The sequence below is a fragment of the Pan paniscus genome, chromosome 7, assembly GCF_029289425.2.
Source record: "Pan paniscus chromosome 7, NHGRI_mPanPan1-v2.0_pri, whole genome shotgun sequence".
NCBI classification, from domain to species: domain Eukaryota; kingdom Metazoa; phylum Chordata; class Mammalia; order Primates; family Hominidae; genus Pan; species Pan paniscus.
The window spans coordinates 49574695-49593278 of NC_073256.2; the positions used below are offsets into that span (position 1 = coordinate 49574695).

Consider the following 18584-nt stretch of genomic DNA (forward strand, 5'->3'; position numbering starts at 1 on the left):
TAATCACACATATAAACAAGTTTATTAGATTGTCAGTGATACTTTGAGACAAATTCAAGTTATTTCATTTTACTTCATATAAACAGAGGAAGGGAGGAAAGTTTTAAACTTCAAGCTTTGTTCAGCATGTGTGCAGTTAGCATCCACAAAAGCACCATTGGGTATGGGAGAATTAGCACCACAGAATTTTAGGACCTAACTGTTAACATGCATCACTGAAAAACTTGGAACATAAAAACTGAAGTAGTACGTGGTATGGTCTATCATAAACAATACAAGGCAATTTATGATTTGTTCTCATACAGTACAATACAATCACAATAAATGAGAACCTTTTAAGAACAATACGGGACAAAAACCACCTTGCACCCTGTTAACACTAAAGCAGTTACAGATTTAAAAAAATGTTTCTGGTAAGAGGCAGTGGGTTGAAATTATCCCTCCCCCCTCAATTTTTAAATTCAGAGTTATATAGTTACATGATCTCTTAAGAAAGTATTTTCAAATCTATATGTCTCTCTACCTCAAGGCTGACAAATGGTGGTTTGAAAACGAAAGGCTTGATGAGTTAAAAAAAACAAAACCCAAAAACTGGATAGAGTTGAAAGGTACTTCAATGTGGTGGAAATTATTCAACATAAGATCAGTTTGGAAATGATGCCAGTGGTGTTGATACTTGTCTTCCCTTCCGTGGAGGAATGTCAAGTACTGAGGCCTTGCATTCATGATGAACTTCAGTTCATTTCTTTCACCGAATGCCTTTATTCTGAGGTGTAACATAAGAGATTTATTCCTTATTCCTCAACTGTTTTTGTAGTATCATGGGGCTGTTCCTTATGCTTGATTTGACAACAGTGAAAAAGGTTGATATTCTCTCTGGATTTGGGGTAATTTGTGAGCTAAAGAAAAAATATTAATTTGAATTTAGCAAACATGAAGTTTTCAAGGGAGTTCCACTATTTTCACAGTACAAACCCATAATTAATCTCGTTGAAAACCTTTCTGTTAGAAAGCATGTAACAAACCCTCAATTTTTAGTTGTGTCTAGGCCAAGTTTGGCCTATTTGAAGCTACTGCATAAGAAATGTGTAATAAGGATTGATAGATACAGGTATATTCAGATCTCAATGCATTGATGCCAAGGAAAATATAATTTTACTCACCAAGAGAAGAATATACCTTGAAGCATCTATGCAGACACATGAATCAATCATGTATCTGCCCACCTTCTAATTCTGGAATAGTGATAACAGGGTCGTTTAGGAAAAAGTACTCAATTACAGTACGGCAGCAATTTTATGTTGTATATATTTAACAGCAAAACATTTTTGAAAATAGAAATCAGTACTATATGGTAAGTTTACAATTCACCATTTCTATATTTGTAATACATGCGTTTATTTGTTTTCCAAGTTTAAAAAAATCCCACTAGGACCAACATCTTTCAGAACAACAATCTAACATTAAACAAAACTTCCTAAGGAAAATATTTAGCATCACAGAGAGTTGAGAAACGTCTGTTACTCAGCATCACAAAATACTCAATAGGTCTACATTGAAGATTGTTCATGCCATGACATTAACACACCTTTGGGTTAATATATCTTATTTTTAAAAGAAAACAAATAACCAAACCAAACAACTGACATGGAATTTGTGTTTGGTCTCCCCTTCACAAGGATAGACCTCTGATAAACTTGACTACTTTCTGTAATCATGTAATGATCAGACTGTCTATGAAACTGCATGTACATTTAGTAAAACATTTAAAATTAGAGATGGAAAAATGGCCACCACAGAGAATGACTTAAAGATAAGTAAACTTACAGAAAAATGTGTTTTTGTAAAAGTGTACTGCCCCTCAAGCAAAAAAGAAAGTGGAGTTTGTCCACTTTGAAATAATTTTCTGTTGAAAAAATTTCTTGGATAAAAGCCTATCCTTATGAATGTCAGAAAGATGTTAAGGTTTCACTTGAGACGGTTGAACCCTTTTGAACAAATTATCCTATGCTTTTTCTGCTGAACTAAATTCCTTGTATAAATCAAGTACTAATTTTCTGAAGAGGAAACAGCTATACACAGCAGCACATCCATGTTGATGATTTAAATTTGATAGTTCACCAGGCATGGCTGACTTGAGCAAAAAAGAAACAGATGTTTTAATGTTTTAGAATTACACTAAAAAATCTCAACTAAAACAAAATTGAATTATAATGGACTGGCTTAATAATTATGATTGCCTTTACATTTGATCAACATTTCAAGACAAGGCAGTACCAATTAAAAGTGAGATTTAAAAAGAAAAACTGTCCAAAAATTGTTCAATGAAAAAGCCTTCAAATTTTACAACATTTTAAAATCTCAAATGATTGTAGACTAACTTAGACTAACAGTCTTGTTATCACATATACTTTTGTTATTCTTGAGTTTTATTTCTGTATTGTTCATTGGTTATATTGGTAACAATTTTTCTGTTAAGTTACAATAGTTTGAATTAACACATTATACCATAAGAGGCTTTAGAAAAACATGTAACTAGGATAAATTTATAAAAGGATAAAGAATAATTTAAGGGATTTTTGACATATTCTATACAGACGAATAGCTAGTTCAAGGTAATAAAGTGCCTTCTTTTCCAGGTAATTAATTTATCATTAAAATATTTTAAGGCTTTATAAGAAACTCAGTGCTATCAGAAGTTTGATAGCATATGGAGTTATGTTATTAATTAGCATTCTTTTGTAGTTCTTATTTCATGTAATCTTCAATCCATAAGGTATTAATATATTTTAATAATTAGCAGCTTAAAATTATAAACTTGAATGTTGATTCTGAATTCATTTTGTGGGGAAAGCGAAGGATGTATAATTTCTAAATGCTGTGATAGACTCATGTTGCTTCTGAACAATATAGTTTATGGCGTAATATACAGCAGCCAATGCCCCTCAGAAAATTCAACAGAATATTTAATCCCATGGCAAACAGGGCCATCATTTTATCCATTCATTCATATATCCTGCTATCTTTACATTTAAAATGATCATGCAGGCCTAAACAAAAAAGGCCAGAGAAAACCTAAGGTAAATTTTTCAGGTACAGGCACAATGAGTATCTTTTATTGCAACAGTTTATGCATAATCTATATTGGTGCCAACACCTAAAGTTAAACATTTATATTTATTTTTATTTTGCTTCTACTACCCATGGGTGCATGACAGTAAAATACTGGTAACCTAACAGAATGTATGTGTATGGGTATATATATATATATAAAATAGCATATATATATGTGATACTCATAATAATACAGAATTCTGATGCTTCCAAGTCTTGTCATTTCTCTTTAGGGGATATGGGTGTGTTTTAAGCACTTCTGTGTACTTAGTTGTCTTGGCAGCTCCAGAGTTTAGATAAATTATGACTATATGGACATCAACTACTCAATTATTTATGACCAATGAAAACTAATTAAAAAGTTTGAATATTCTTTTTCAGGAATTCAGTTATTTTTATCAGAAAATTACTAAAATCAGGCACAAGATTAAGTGGTCATGATACCTAAAATATTCTTCTGGTTACCACTGGATTAATTTTAAATGGTTCTTAAATTAAAGGTTTTGAAGTTAGGATAGAGGAGGAAAGCTAAAACTCATTGCAAAGAATAGTTTAAGTTAAACATTTTGTGCAATTAGAAAAACAGGAATTACCAGTAGGAAAAAAGTGCTAGTCTTAAAATTGGGTTTGATTTTGACTCTAAAGCCTAGTAAGAATAATTACTGGGAATTAGAAAAAAATAAAGTGGCATTAACCTTTATAATTGCACATTCCTTTGCCAAAGTGCCAGAAGTTGACAAATATTTTTCTAAAATGCACAATGCTACTTTTCAAAATGTAAATATATATACAGTTTTACCTTTTTCATACTGGTATAGTACAGATTCATACATTTAGCACAAATATAATCAAGAAGATGATACTTTCTAGAATCAGTATAGTCTTTGTTTTTTGTTTTAAACAACTGTTAAGAGACTTTGTGATTATGAGGATTCAAATCCAAATACTATATAGTCAAAGCATTACCATAAAACGTGAAAACATCGTGACGGTTTGTTTAGGCGAATTTTAGTAATACTCTGCCATGCAATGTACATAAGTCATATGTGTTTTCCTTTAAAATAAAAAAAAACCACACTGGTTTAATTACCCTGTTTTTATCTATTTGTCTACATATACATCTTGTCTCCAATCACTGAAATGACAATATATGTAACAATCAAATTTTGAAAACAGTATTAAACACTGAGGTTTCTAGCCTTAACTGGTCATTCCTATAAAGTCCAGCAAAAATATCTGATGCATGGGTTATTAATTTTCATGCTTCTATTTCTTTACTCTAAATAGAAACACTAAATGGAAATGTTCAGAGATAATATAATGACAAAAGGACAGTAGAGAACAAAGCACCAACATGTGGAACAAATAAAATAATATGCAACTCTGTGGAGGTTCTCCACCAAATTTGGCAAATCAGGGATGACAATAAAAAATGAAGATCTCTTACTCATGTAATAATCATATTGATATATATTTGCAAATAAATGGAATGCACAGAAAGTTAAATTTTGAATATTTTTGTTGTTTCTGAGTGTGATAAAACTAGAGTTGCCTCATCATAAACTAAGATTCTCCCCCACCTCAAAATTCTATTGTTCAGAGGAGAGAGAGAATGTAAGATTATGATTCTCTGTGACAGATGACCTGGGCTCTGCTACACCACAGGCTGCAGTGTAGTGCCCCATTTAATTAGGGTGAAAGCTGGTAAGAACATAAAAGTACTAAAATTAAAATTAGGATTAGTTCATAGTCAAAGAACATTAAATAACTGTCTAAATGGGTCCCTTCCTTGAGCATCTGAATCTTAGGTATAAGAATGACTATATAGAAGCATCTTAAAGACATGGCCCATTCTATAAATTCATCTTTTGAGGGTGTATAATGGGATATAAATTGGCATCCTCATCTTCTGAGAGAATTAACAAACTTTAAAAACATTAACTAAAATCAGAAAAGACCAGGCATAATAAATCACTGAACCCAACATACTGGCAAGTTAATCACAGGATATTCATCTTATTTAACAAACCTTCCTACAGTTTCTGAGTATTAAAATATAATCCGTTGTTTGTGAATAATAGTCTTGGATAGTTTCAGCATTTAAATATTGGAGAAATACTTCCAATAAACATTGAAATACAGAAATTCTTAATAGAAGCTGCAGATTTATAGAAACTTCATAGTATGTGTGATATTCCAACTATATTTAGCTCACATAATACCCAAAATAATACAACATTCCACAATTTATCTTGTTAATACACACACGTATTTTCTTGACTTTGTAAAAGCTAGGCAATTGTATTTACCTAAAATAGCTTTTCCCTGGTAATAGTCCTATATCGTTGACATAAATACTGAACATACCTATGAGAATCATTTCTACCCTATAATTTAATGTTGTTTTCTTTCATTCAGTTGCTTTGTAGCTCTTTTCATTTCCAAAGTGCTTCACAACTAATTATAACAGTTATTTCTCACCATATCCCAATGAGCAAGGCAAAGTTAATGCATTGCTTGTGCAGTGGTTCAGGTGCACAGGTTTATAATGATCTCATGTAGCTTCTCTGCTCTCTGGGCAGTTATCTAGCATTGTCCATGTTGTGAGTACCTGTACTGTATGCTCTTTGGGGCCAAAGACTGGATCTTGTTGTCTGCTATATTATCCAGACCCAGAGAAATGGTTAGCTCATACCACAGGCAAAATAAATATCTATTGATTTAATGAATGGAGAAATGAGACTGAGAAAACAAAACAAAGAACTTCACTATAACACTCTCCTACCACTAACCCCCACAAAAAGCTGTGCTGGTCCACTTTTGCTTCACCCATACAATGTGGTAGGTAGTATTACTTGTCTTAAAGAATAGGGTAGTATTACTCACTCTTGAAGTGGTACTCTTGAATCGGGTAGTATTACTCTTGAATAGGGTAGTATTACTCACTCCTGAATCGCTATGGCAAAATCCATATGATGTGTTTTCCAGAGAACCAATGACACAATTGACTATTACTACAACTACTTCTAAAACTCTGAATTACTCATCTTTACCTTTGCCAAACATTTAAATTAAAAGTTGTGCTTCTGGTAGACTATTCTTTTCTTAAGCTAATTCAGGCATAATGAATCAAGGAAATAATCCTCATAGCTGCAATCATTAACATGAATATGGAGACTATCAGAGGGAATGAAAAGGCAGTTATACATATACACAAAGGGGATCTGGGGACTACTAGTTCTTCATTGTTTTGGAAATTAGGGCAGGAAAGCTAAGACCTGTAAAAAGATAATAATTATATTGAACTATTGAATACTGAGAGGTAAGACTTGATGATGTTGAAAGTCTCTTCTAGCTCTAAAATTCTATGTTATGCTAACTGGTTCTTCCTCTGATAAGATGGGAATCTGTACAGTATTCAAAATATATTTTCTTTTCTTTTTTTTTTTTTTTTAAAAAAAGGATAGTTAAATCCCAAAAGTTTGATGTGTTGGAACTCTTGAACAACTGTATTAAACGTTTTCTTTAAACCACCATTATTCCTTCTTTTGCAATGATACCATGTAAAATATTTTACTTTGTTTTTATTTTTCTTGAGACAGGGTCTCTCTCTGAAGCCCAGGCTGGGGTGCAATGGCATGATCTCGGCTCACTGCAACCTCTGTATCCTGGGTTCAAGTGAGTCTCCTGACTCAGCCTCCCAAGTAGCTGGGATTACAGGAACTCACCACCACACCTGGCTAATTTTTGTATTTTTCGTAGAGACGGTGTTTCACCACGTTGGCCGGGCTGGTCTCGAACTGCTGACCTCAGGTGATCCACTTGCCTCGGCCTCCCAAAGTGCTAGGATTACAGGCGTGAGCCACCGCGCCCGGCCGAGATCTCTTTTATCTTTCTAACATTAAATGGATAGCAGTGTTCATATTCAAGTGGGAACAAAGACCATATCCTCATTTTTTCATCTGGAACAAACATTATCGGCAGTTTAATTAAAATTAATTACTACAACCAAAACGATAATGAACTGTTTAGAGACTTCAATTCATACTTTTGAGCAATTGCTCAAAAGCACTTATCAATCTTGAGAAGATATATCCTTGAGGCTTAGTATGACAGCACTGTGAGTTGCCCTTCTGGGTTAAATTATACCAACAAGATTCTCTTGGTAATTCAAATGTAACTGCTTTTGTATGAGAAATGACTTAGGCCAAATTCTACACTAAAGTAGGTCATGTGAAAGGGAGGATTCATTTCAGTATTTTTGGAATTATCAGAATGAAATATGAAGATGGTAAAACAACTTAGGAACCTGAACAAAAAAGTAAGTATGATAGGGGAAAAGGAAAGCACGTGTATTTCAGTGGTAGGTGAAAGAAATAAGAAAAGTGAATGAGAAATATTTCAAGAACGGGAATAATCTGAAACTTTATCAGTGTTCTCTCACTAATCAGGCTATATTTCTTATTTCTTTTGGGTACCATTATTTTTTTTTCCCACTGAAGTGATATAAGCATTATAGTACTATATGGCTACTTTTTTTCTGGCTGAATAATTGTACAAATACAGAAAACTGGCTGGGCACAGTGCCTCACACCTGTCATCCCAGCACTTTGGGAGGCCACAGTGGGCAGATCACTTGACGTCAGGAGTTTGAGACCAGCCTGGCCAACATGGCAAAACCCTATCTCTACTAAAAATACAAAAATTAGCTGGGCATGGTGGTGCCCACTTGTAATCCCAGCTACTTGGGAGGCTGAGGCAAAAGAATCGCTTGAACCTGGGAAGTGGAGGTTGCAATGAACCGAGATCGCCCCACTGCAATCCAGCCTGGGTGACAGAGCAAGACTCCATCTCAAAAAAAAAACCAAAAAAACAAAAAAACAAAAAAAACACCATACTAACTTTTTGTAAAAGTAAGAAAGTGGCTGTTGGTATGTGACAATGTTTTGGGATCTCTTTGTGCTCCTGCAGCTCCTTATTTCAGTCTTGAAGGTGGAGATGGTAAGAATAGGGGTGGACTAGCCAAAGGCCAGCTCAACCTTCTCCTTTATTATGTCAAAATTCAGCCACCTTTTTGGTAACTATAGAATTTTCTTGAAAAAGACAATAAGCAGAAAGTAAAAATTCACCCTTTAGATTTGTTGATACACAATTTACTATGGCTCCCCAGAATCACAGTATAATCTTTGCTTAAATTTACTGCCACTCCCCAGAATCTCAATGAATCTTTGTATAACATGGCAAACAATTTAATTAGGACTTTCAAAAGAAGAAAAATGCAATCTGGATGCTGCTCTTACTGTATCTACTCTTGTTTCATTTATATAATATTTGCTTGGAATTACAGATCAAAATGAGTTTCTAATAATAAAACTGAGTTCATCAGGTCTATATTACATAATTTTAAGAGGGCTTAAAAGCTCCTGAGGCATCACCATATTGATAAACAAGTAAAACATCCTTTCCAGCACGTTTTGATAATGGAGATACTACAAGAAAAATATCCTTGGCTGGGCACAGTGGCTCACGCAGGTAATCCCAGAACTTTGGAAGCCCGAGGTGGGTGGATCACTTGAGGTCAGGAGTTCGAGACCAGCCTGGCTAACATGGTGAAACCCAAATTAGCTGGGCATGGTGGCAGGTGCCAGCTACTAGGGAGGCTGAGGCAAGAGAATTGCTTGAACCAGGGAGGCAGAGGTTGCAGTTACAGTGAGCCAAGATTGTGCCACTGCACTCCAGACTGGGCAACAGAGCAAGACTCTGTCTCAAAAAAGAAAAAAAAAAAAAAGAATATCCTTAAATGGGATTATTTTTCAAACTAGTTTCTGAAGTCAAAGCAGAACTATAAAGCGACGGAAACAGTCATAGGTTTATGGCTATTACAATTCCTGATGCAAACTCAGGTTCTGTTTTTAGTAATTTAGAGTCTTCCAAAAGAGTAGCTCTTGATGCATATAACGCTAATTAAGGTGGGAGAGTTGTTCAGATGTTAGAAGTACTGTCACTTAATATTAATATAAGAGGGTATTTTCTCCCCCTGCATTCTTACTACAGGTTTGCTGCCATGATTTTAATAGTAGTTATGTGTCAATCAAGATATTCAGTGACGATCTGCTTATTTCTTGCCTGTTTTAAAAAAGTATCATCAGGCAATAAAAGAAACACTCTACTGACAGACTCAAAAACATGGACAATCTCAAAATTATTATGTTGAGTGAAATAAGCCAAACAGAGAAAAATACACGCAGACCAGGCATAGTGGCTTATGCCCATAATCCTAGCACTTTGGGAGGCTGAGATGGGCAGATCACCTGATCTCAGGAGTTTGAGACCAGCCTGGGCAACATGGTGAAACCCCATCTCTACAAAAAATACAAAAGTTAGCTGGGCGTGGTGGCATGTGCCTGTAGTCCCAGCTACTTGGGAGGCTGAGGCATGAGAATTGCTTAAAGCTGGGAGGTGGAGGTTGCAGCGAGCTGAGATTGTGACACTGCACTCCAGCCTGGGTAACAGAGTGAGATCCTGTCACCAAAACAAAAAAAAAAAAAGAAAAGAAAAGAAAAGAAAAATACATGCAATTAACAGGGGATTCCAGAATACACAAAACTAATCTGTGGTGATAGACATCTGATCAGTGGTTGCTTTTGGAAGTCAGGGTCGGGGGAGTGTTGACTGGGGAGGGGTACATGGGAACTTTCTGGGGTGACAGAAATGTGTCTTCATATTCATCAAATCTGACTGAATGACATGCTAAGATCTGAGCATTTTATTAAATTATATCTTAATAAAAATGTTAAAATGCATTGTAATGAAACACGACATTCCTTCTAAAGCATCAGAAATTGCTTAGCATTTTTCTTTTTTCTTTTTTTTTTTTTTTTTCATTTCAAAACTTCTCCCTTCAAATCACCACATAGAGAACAACACACCCTGGAAAGGGATTCATGACTAATTATCTATGGAGGACACGGGTTTTATATCAGGGGCTACTAGTGGAGCAACAGGACACCACCAGTAGAGAAAGGAGACTGATGCACTTAACACTTACAGGTGGGAAGGAAACAAGATTTTACCTTATGCCTCTTGGTGCACAATCAAGTGTATACATGGTCTATCACACTTCAAAATCACGTTGAATGCCAGTGTCTGGGAGCCTAACTTATGACTACCTTACCACTTCAAATCTAAGGGGCCACTCGTTCATCAGCTTTAAAGAGGTTACATTCAGAGTCAAATAGCCAATGAATTCCCAGTTTCCTACAGAAATAACTTTATTACACTACCTGACAATTCTAAAAATAAATAAGTGAGAAAATTCTATTGGTTTTGAGAAGAAAACAATAATGACCTTGACAGAATTTATCCACGTCATGCCAAATTCATCTACAAAATTAAAACTGTCATCAGAAGGCTGGGTGTGGTAGCTCACGGCTGTAATCCCAGCACTTTGAGAGGGCGAGGAGGGTGGATCACAAGGTCAGGAGATTGAGACGAGCCATGGCCAATATGGTGCAACCCCGTCTCTACTAAAAATATAAAAATTAGCGAGGCGTGGTGGTGGGCGCCTGTGGTCCCGGCTACTCGGGAGACTGAGGCAAGAGAATAGCTCCGTCTCAAAACAAAAACAAGAACAAAAACAAAAACACCCTATCATCAGAAGTCAGACAATTATTTCTCAATTTACTTCTTTTTGTAATTCCAAGTGAAACACACCAAAGGCTTTTGCTGTCCCAAATCCACCTATAACATACAAAGACATCTAAAACATGTAATTTTACTATTCATTATCATCTCCACCTTAGGTTAGAGGGGAAAAATAAAAATAGTGAGCAATTTCCCTAGTACAATGCTGGGCCTATGGGAGGAACTCAATCCATATTTGTTGACTGAATAAACGAATGTTCTTGTTCCCCTTGAACTGCCATTTCTTACCTCACACAGTGTCTTCTAACTCAACATTACACATTCAATATGGTTAAAAAGGAAAAGCATAGGCACATACTTAGTTTTTTTTAAAAAGCTCTGAAACTCCCAAGGCACACATTATATTGCTACTGCTATTATGCTATTAACATAAAAATTGCATAAATATATCTTGACCCAATTGTAAAAATGATAAATTGATACAAGACAACAGATTCTTAGCTATCAAATCTTCCTTTTAAAAACTCAATTAGTGACACTGAAGGACATTATTTGCCTCTCTAGAATGAACAATAAAAAGTTTTGGGATCAACAAAAAGGACAGTCATGTGCTGTTTCATGTAAACATTTCTGAGGGCAAGAGGAATCATTAGTATCAAAGGAAAATAGAGTTCTAAGAGCTAGATGATAGAAAAAAATATAGTTCAAATATGAAAGAGGAAAATATCAGTATTAAGATGGTGGTCTGGTAAAAGCTGTTTTATGACAGTCACTGGGGCCTAAATTATAATGGTTCTTTACTATCCTGAAATTGAAGATTAAAGTGTGATCAACCTTTAAAAAGCTATTTTTTTCAGAGTCAAATGACCCGCTAACATAATCTTATAATAATGTTTTCAACTTGAAAATAAAGAGGTGAGAAAACTCTTCGAGTTGAAGGATAAAAACAAATATTCTGAATGACGTCTATATAATCTCACTGATTTTGAAGCAAAATCAGTGTAATAAGAAAAACAGACACTGAACAGTGGAAGTACCACTTAATATAGTTCAAGTTCTGAAAGACTAGTTAAATGATGTCAAAGTCATACAAATATTTTTCCTATCTCTTGTAAAATGAGGGTGTCATATTACCCCCAAAGACACCTTCAGGCAAAAAACCATCAAAATCGATGGTAGATCTAGATGAGAAAAACTGTAGGTACTAGGAAGTAGGTGAATGTAATACTTTTAGCGCTGCAGCAATTGGTCCCTCAATCATGCAAACAGCCTAATGATTCTCTTTTTTTAAAAAAAGAAAAATCAAAGCTGTTCTGATTTCCTCCAGGAATAAAACTATGCTTCAATTATTTTCCAGTCTGTGGATAGTTTATTCATTTTCTTTTTTTTTTTTTTTTTTTTTTGAGACGGAGTCTCGCTCTGTCGCCCAGGCTGGAGTGCAGTGGCGCGATCTCGGCTCACTGCAAGCTCCGCCTCCCGGGTTCACGCCATTCTCCTGCCTCAGCCTCCCGAGTAGCTGGGACTACAGGCGCCCGCTACCACGCCCGGCTAATTTTTTGTATTTTTAGTAGAGATGGGGTTTCACCGTGTTAGCCAGGATGGTCTCGATCTCCTGACCTCGTGATCCGCCCGCCTCGGCCTCCCAAAGTGCTGGGATTACAAGTTTATTCATTTTCTTAATGGTGTCTTTGGATGAGTAGGAAATTTTAATTTTGATGGAGTCTAATGTATTGTTTTTTTCTCTTATAGTTAGTGCTTTTTGTTTCCTGTGCAAGAAATTTTTGCCTGCACAATTGTGCACTTTTATATTTGACTGAAAACAGTTTTATGAGATTATAAGCAGCCCAATTCCCTTGCAGCTGCTACACCTAAAGGTTCCTATGGTAAAAGGAGGCTCCCTTTGAACTTTGCATAATGTTGTTATACTTTCCAGGGAACCATCCATTTCGTGGGTTGGGAAGAATTAATAATGATGTTAACTAATATTTGTTAAATGCTTTGATTATGTGACATTTCGTTAACAGCCTTATGTACCTGAAGGCATTTAACTTTCTGTTTTTTTGAGATGGAATCTTGCTCTGTTGCCCAGCCTGGAGTGCAGTGGCATGATCTCGGCTCGCTGCCACTGCAACCTCCGCCTCCTGGGTTCAAGCGATTCTCCTGACTCAGCCTCCCGAGTAGCTGGGATTACAGCTGCGTGCCACCACGCCTGGTTAATTTTTGTATTTTTAGTAAAGATGGGGTTTCACCATGTTGGCCAGGCTGGTCTTGAATGCCTGACCTCAAGTGAGGCCCACCAAGGCCTCCCAAAGTGCTGGGATTACAGGCGTAAGCCACTGCGCCTGGTTGCATTTAACTTTTTTAAGAGAATTCTGGTTGACTCTAGGTTCTGTGAGGGCAGGGAACTTTATGTTTTGTTATCAATATAATTCCCTGAACTTTAAAGATTGACCAGCACATAGTAGGTGATTGATGAATATACAATAAATGATGAATGAATTCTCACAACTCTATACAGTTACATAAACTGCTCCAAATTTCACAATAAATGACAGAATTTGGACTTGAACCCAGGACTGGCTGACATCAAGGTCTGTTCTGTTTGCACTTTATACTAGGCCACTGAGATTGCCTGATAACTTTAGGGGATCCAATACCTAAAAATAGAGCTGAAATTACTGCCATTGCTTAAGGGGGTAGAGGAAGTGGATTAAAGTCATTGTTGTTTTCTTCTCCCGGCAAAAGGCAAGTGTGGAACTCCTATTAAGCTCCTCTGTGATAATCTTAGCCATATTGATCTGACTTTTATATTTATAACTATATGATAATTTGTGCAGATTTAGCGAATATGAAACTTCTGTGGCCATAAATACAGAAACAGAATAATTCGGACAGGTGCAGTGGCTCACACTTGTAATCCCAGCACTTTGGGAGGTCAAAATGGGTGGATCACTTGAGGTCAGGAGTTCAAGACCAGTCTGGCCAACACAGTGAAACCCCATCTCTTCCAAAGAATACAAAAATTAGCTGGGCGTGGTGACGTATACCTGTAGTCCCAGCTACTCCGGGGGCTGGGGTGGGAGAAGTACTTGAACCCGGGAGGTGGAGGTTGCAGTGAGCTGAGATCGTGCCACTGCACTCTAGCCTGGGTGACAGAGTAAGACTGTCTCAAAACAAAACAAAACAAAACAACAACAACAAAAACCACCAGAATAATTCAGTCTGCATGTAAGAATTCAGAATTTAGCCTGCCAGTTCCTCAGTGATGCTACAAAACCATGGTTAACTGGGAATGTCAGGGAGCGAAGTCATTTACTTAACAGCAATTCCTAGCTAACAGTATGCTTTTAATCCTATTGAAATGGAAATATTTCTAACATGTATTATTTTGATTTTCTGCTTTAATAAATACAACATAATAAACGTGATTAAATTTTGCATGCACAAATGAGAATACTGCAGTGCTCTAGGGCCTTCACTGTCAACAACTGTAATCATGGTACTGATGCAGATGAAGAACAGTGGGTTCTTGAGTTGGTTTCATAAAACCTGGATCATTCCTTTCAAACAGGTTTCTGAAAAAGTCTGCTTCTAACTTATCATGTGGTCATTTATCTCTTGTTCATAAGCATGTAGAGGGAAAACCAGTCTAGGGAACATAGTGAGACCCTGTGTCCACAAAAAATAGGAAAAATAGCTGGGCATGGTGGTGCATGCCTGTAGTACCAGCTACTCAGGAGTCTGAGGCGGGAGGATCACTTAAGCCCCGGAAGTCAAGGCTGCAGTGAGCCGTCACTGCACCACTGCACTCCAGCCTGGGTGACAAAGCAAGACCCTGTCTCGAAAAAATAAAAAATAAAAAAATAATAAAAAATGGAATGCAGGGAAAAGATTTACTCGCTGTTTAATTAACCAAACTTATTATGCAAATGTAGTTTTACATTTAAATCCTCTAAACGATATCACTTTTAGAGGGCTATTCTGCAAAGCAGGTGCCATGACAAGACTTGGGTTAACAGGTGAGGAAACGTCAAGTTCTGGAAGGTTAGCTAAGGTGGGAAGCTCAGGCAGGGAGTCTTAAGCACAGAGGACAAAGGCTCAGAGTTTGAGGCAGAGGCTGAGGTCGGCAAGCAGCTGGTGCACAGACATGAGCACCAATGAGTTGCTAGGCCTTCTGCCAGGGCCAAAACCAAGAGTTTACTGAGTGCAGAATTGAGCCTAAAGATGTGATGAAAGCAACAAAATACCTAGAATGCATTTCAAAAAAACTCTTTAAATGAGCTATAAACATATATGCTTAATTTTGCCAAATTTTGATTTCAAGTTTACCTCTTTAAATTTCTATGTTATTATTAATATAAAAGGCTTCAATGAGCAGTGGGCTTGTTAAAACCCTGGTATTTTTATTAGGCAGCTAAGTGATTACAGCAAACCATTTCACCTGCTGGACTTTGGTTTTCTTCATCTGTTAAGTGGGGACAGTGATATTGAACTAATCTAAATCAGGAGTTTCATCAGGGTAAAATGAGGTATAATAGAAAAAAGAACTTGGAAAATGATTTTAACCTATATGTAAATTATTATAATTTAAAATTACATATTCTTTTTATATTTAATTGAATTAGAAAATATTTCATAATTAATGACCAGTTATGGAAAACTTTCAGGACAAATTTTTTGTACTCATGATTAACTGAATTTATCTATTAATTGTCTTCATTGCAATGTCCCTACAGTGAAAATTATTACAACTGTGGATTTACTGACACAGAGGTGTTAGTAAATCTCATTTGGTTGGCTAAGACATTGGTGAGATAGTCATCATAGCTGAGAACACTGATGGACTTTTGTCAATCCAAACATATGAGGAGAAAAAGAATTTGTGAATATACTGAATATGCAATGAGAGTGAAATAAAATTAGTGAGGATGAATACAAAAGCCCGGGGCAGGAAGGGCTAACATGTGACATGTATATAAATACTCCTTGCTTTCCTCATCTAACTGCCCCATCAACATACAGAAATAATCGCAGTCTTTTACCATGGGCCTGAATGGAGCTTCACAATCATCTCCAACCTAGGACTCAGGTAGTCATTACCACTTGAACACAATGGCACATGAAATGAAACAGAATAGTTATTTTCACCCTAGGATATCAAGGCAGATTTGGAATGAGGAAGACAGAATTATTGTTTAAAATAGTATCATTGTATTTCTCTAAATCTGCATCAATGAAATATATTTTGAGCACTATGACAGTATGTAGATAATCATATTTAAAGGATAAATTGATAAGGGAAAAATAATGCATAGCATTTTATACTAGATAGCTTCAAATACACTTCCATATGTACCAACAAACTGTCTACCACATGGCAGATAATCAAATAAATATCTGTTGAATGAACAAAATGATACTGTAATTAGGCTCCAAAAGCTGCTTTGAATCAAATAACTTTGGACATGGCACACTTAAAGCTAATGGCGGTGAAATATTTGTCTTTCCTAAGTTATTGTATCCCTAGACCCTAGCACAGAACCTGGCAAAAAGTAGCTACTCAATGTCCATTGAATGAGTAGAGGAACAGCATCACTTATCCATTAAGCAAGGGAAAGAATATTTCTGAAATAAAATTTAGGGTGTGCAGGCAACAAATCATCCTTTAATTGTGAGTCATCTTTGAAATAAAGATGACATAGCATTTTTTGTTAGGTTTTAAAACTATCGCTTTCATTAACAATTGTCGCCATTTAGATTTGTCTGTTAAGTACCGTGATTCTGAAGCAACAAGATTTCAAAGACAAAACAGGAACAGGAATGCTGGTGATTAAGTGAAAAGAGATGATTTAAGTAATCAGCCCAGTGCAAGGTGGAGAGGGGAATACAAAAGAGGAAGAAACTGTCTCTGCTTTTAAACTTAAATGCAAGTTAAGGAGTTAGGATTTTTCAAATGGGAAATTTAAGTTTAAAATATACTCCAACAAGTTTTAGGTTGTGTGTCTAAAAAAATCTCTTGGAACTGGAAGAATTGCCTCTTTAAAACTTTTGTGTACAGGGCCAAAAGATAAGTCTTATTGATTATATATATAATATATCATGATCAACTAGTTTTTGTGTTAGTTCCAAGATAATTTATATGTAAAATTAAAATGGCAGGGTAAAAAAGGGAACTGGGCAAATCAGGCAGAGAAGCAGCATACTGCAACACTGTAAAGTGGCCATAACTAAATATGAACCATGCCAAGAAGGAAAGGATGGTCAATAAATGTCAGATGAGAGACGAAACCAAGGGGAGTGGGAGGAAAATGAGAAAAGGCCAAAGAAGAAAGTAGAAACTAACTTTAAGAGAAGTTTCACTGACTTCAGGGATACAGAAATTGAAGAGGTTCTTAGAGATCATCACTCTGATCCAATTCCCTCAATTTATGGATAAGCAAGCTGGGGTCCACAGAGGTTAAATGACTTGCCCCAGGCCCAGCTAGAAGGCATAGATCCAAGGCTTCTGAAAGACAGTGCATCATCTCTATATCACACTACTGCACACTATGAAGTCAGCAGCAAGACTGCAAGGATTTTTTAAAACAAATTTCTGAATGATTGAAATAGTAGTCCAAAAAATACACAACTAATTTTTGGAGTTTATTAATTATAGCATAGATACACTGAGTAATGTAGCATTCACGTTCACTTTATAGTTATTTTGTGACAAATTTAATAAGTAATCATTTAGAATTGAGTTATTAAGAATCTAATTTAAGAATCAAGTTGTGTTTACCTGATTAATTTTTTATATAAATATAAAACATTTGCATCAAATAAAATGTAGATTTTATTTAATATGCTTCAAGTCAGATGCAAATCACCTTAATAGAGGGCACTGCTTGAATTAGAGCTTGGTATGTCATTAAATATAATACTTGGGGCTTTGAAAAAGTGAGTCAAACAATAAATGGTGATCAATAAACCAAATCACATAGTTACCTAGTGACCCAAAAACTTGCTTAAAGAGGAGTACGGTTTAATAACGCTTGAAGAAAAATAATGCAAACTAACTTTAGTCATTATAAATCTTACAGTCATTCTTCATTCTAAGTTTAATATAATAATTGATATATTTGGTAAATATGTATGAAGTAAAGGCTCAGAACTTGGGGATTTTCAGGCTGGAATTCATTGTACCATATAAAGGTTCCTGGCCGGGCGCGGCGGCTCATGCCTGTAATCCCAGCACTTTGGAAGCACGAGGCAGGAGGATTACCTGAGGCAGGAGTTTGAGACTAGCCCGGCCAACATGGTGAAACTCCCGTCTCTACTAAAAACACAAAATTAGCCAGGCATGGTGGCGGGCGCCTGTAATCCCAGTTATTCAGGAGGCTGAAGCAGGAGAATCACTTGAACCCAGGAGGCGGAGGTTGCAGTGAGCCGAGATCGCGCCACTGCACTCCAGCCTGGGCAACAAGAGCGAAACTGTCTCAAAAAATAAAAGGTTCCTACTGGCAAAATATTAGTGTCCAGCTTAGGTTAGAAGCTGAAAATTGAGGGGAGGTTAAGTTCTGGCATCACGTGCTCTGAGGAACGCATGGAATTAAATAAACTTCTGTGATTTTGGGGTGGTATGATGATCAATGAGGAAAGATCTTAAACAGTGAGGGGAGCGCTGAAAACAAAAAAAGGTTAATTGCCTGGAACATTACTGAATCAGCTGCAACACAACTCCTTCACTAAATCTTTTCAACTCAAGGAGTATTTTTTCTCCCAGAAAATATTTCTAATTTTATAATGGAAATCAAAGAAAAAATGAGATTCAATAATACCAATATGTT

The 18584-nt window shown here is 36.1% G+C and overlaps 1 protein-coding gene across 2 annotated transcripts in view; it reads right to left on the reverse strand.

Moving 5' to 3' along the window:
* PURG (purine rich element binding protein G) overlaps nucleotides 1-18584 on the reverse strand; it is a 37854-nt gene continuing 19270 nt past the window's right edge. The window contains exon 3 of one of the 2 annotated variants that reach the window (XM_034965925.4): nucleotides 1-899. In XM_034965925.4, the coding sequence (XP_034821816.1) occupies nucleotides 795-899 (105 nt within the window). In that variant the 3' untranslated portion in view covers nucleotides 1-794. The other variant, XM_034965926.4, reaches the window with a different exon arrangement.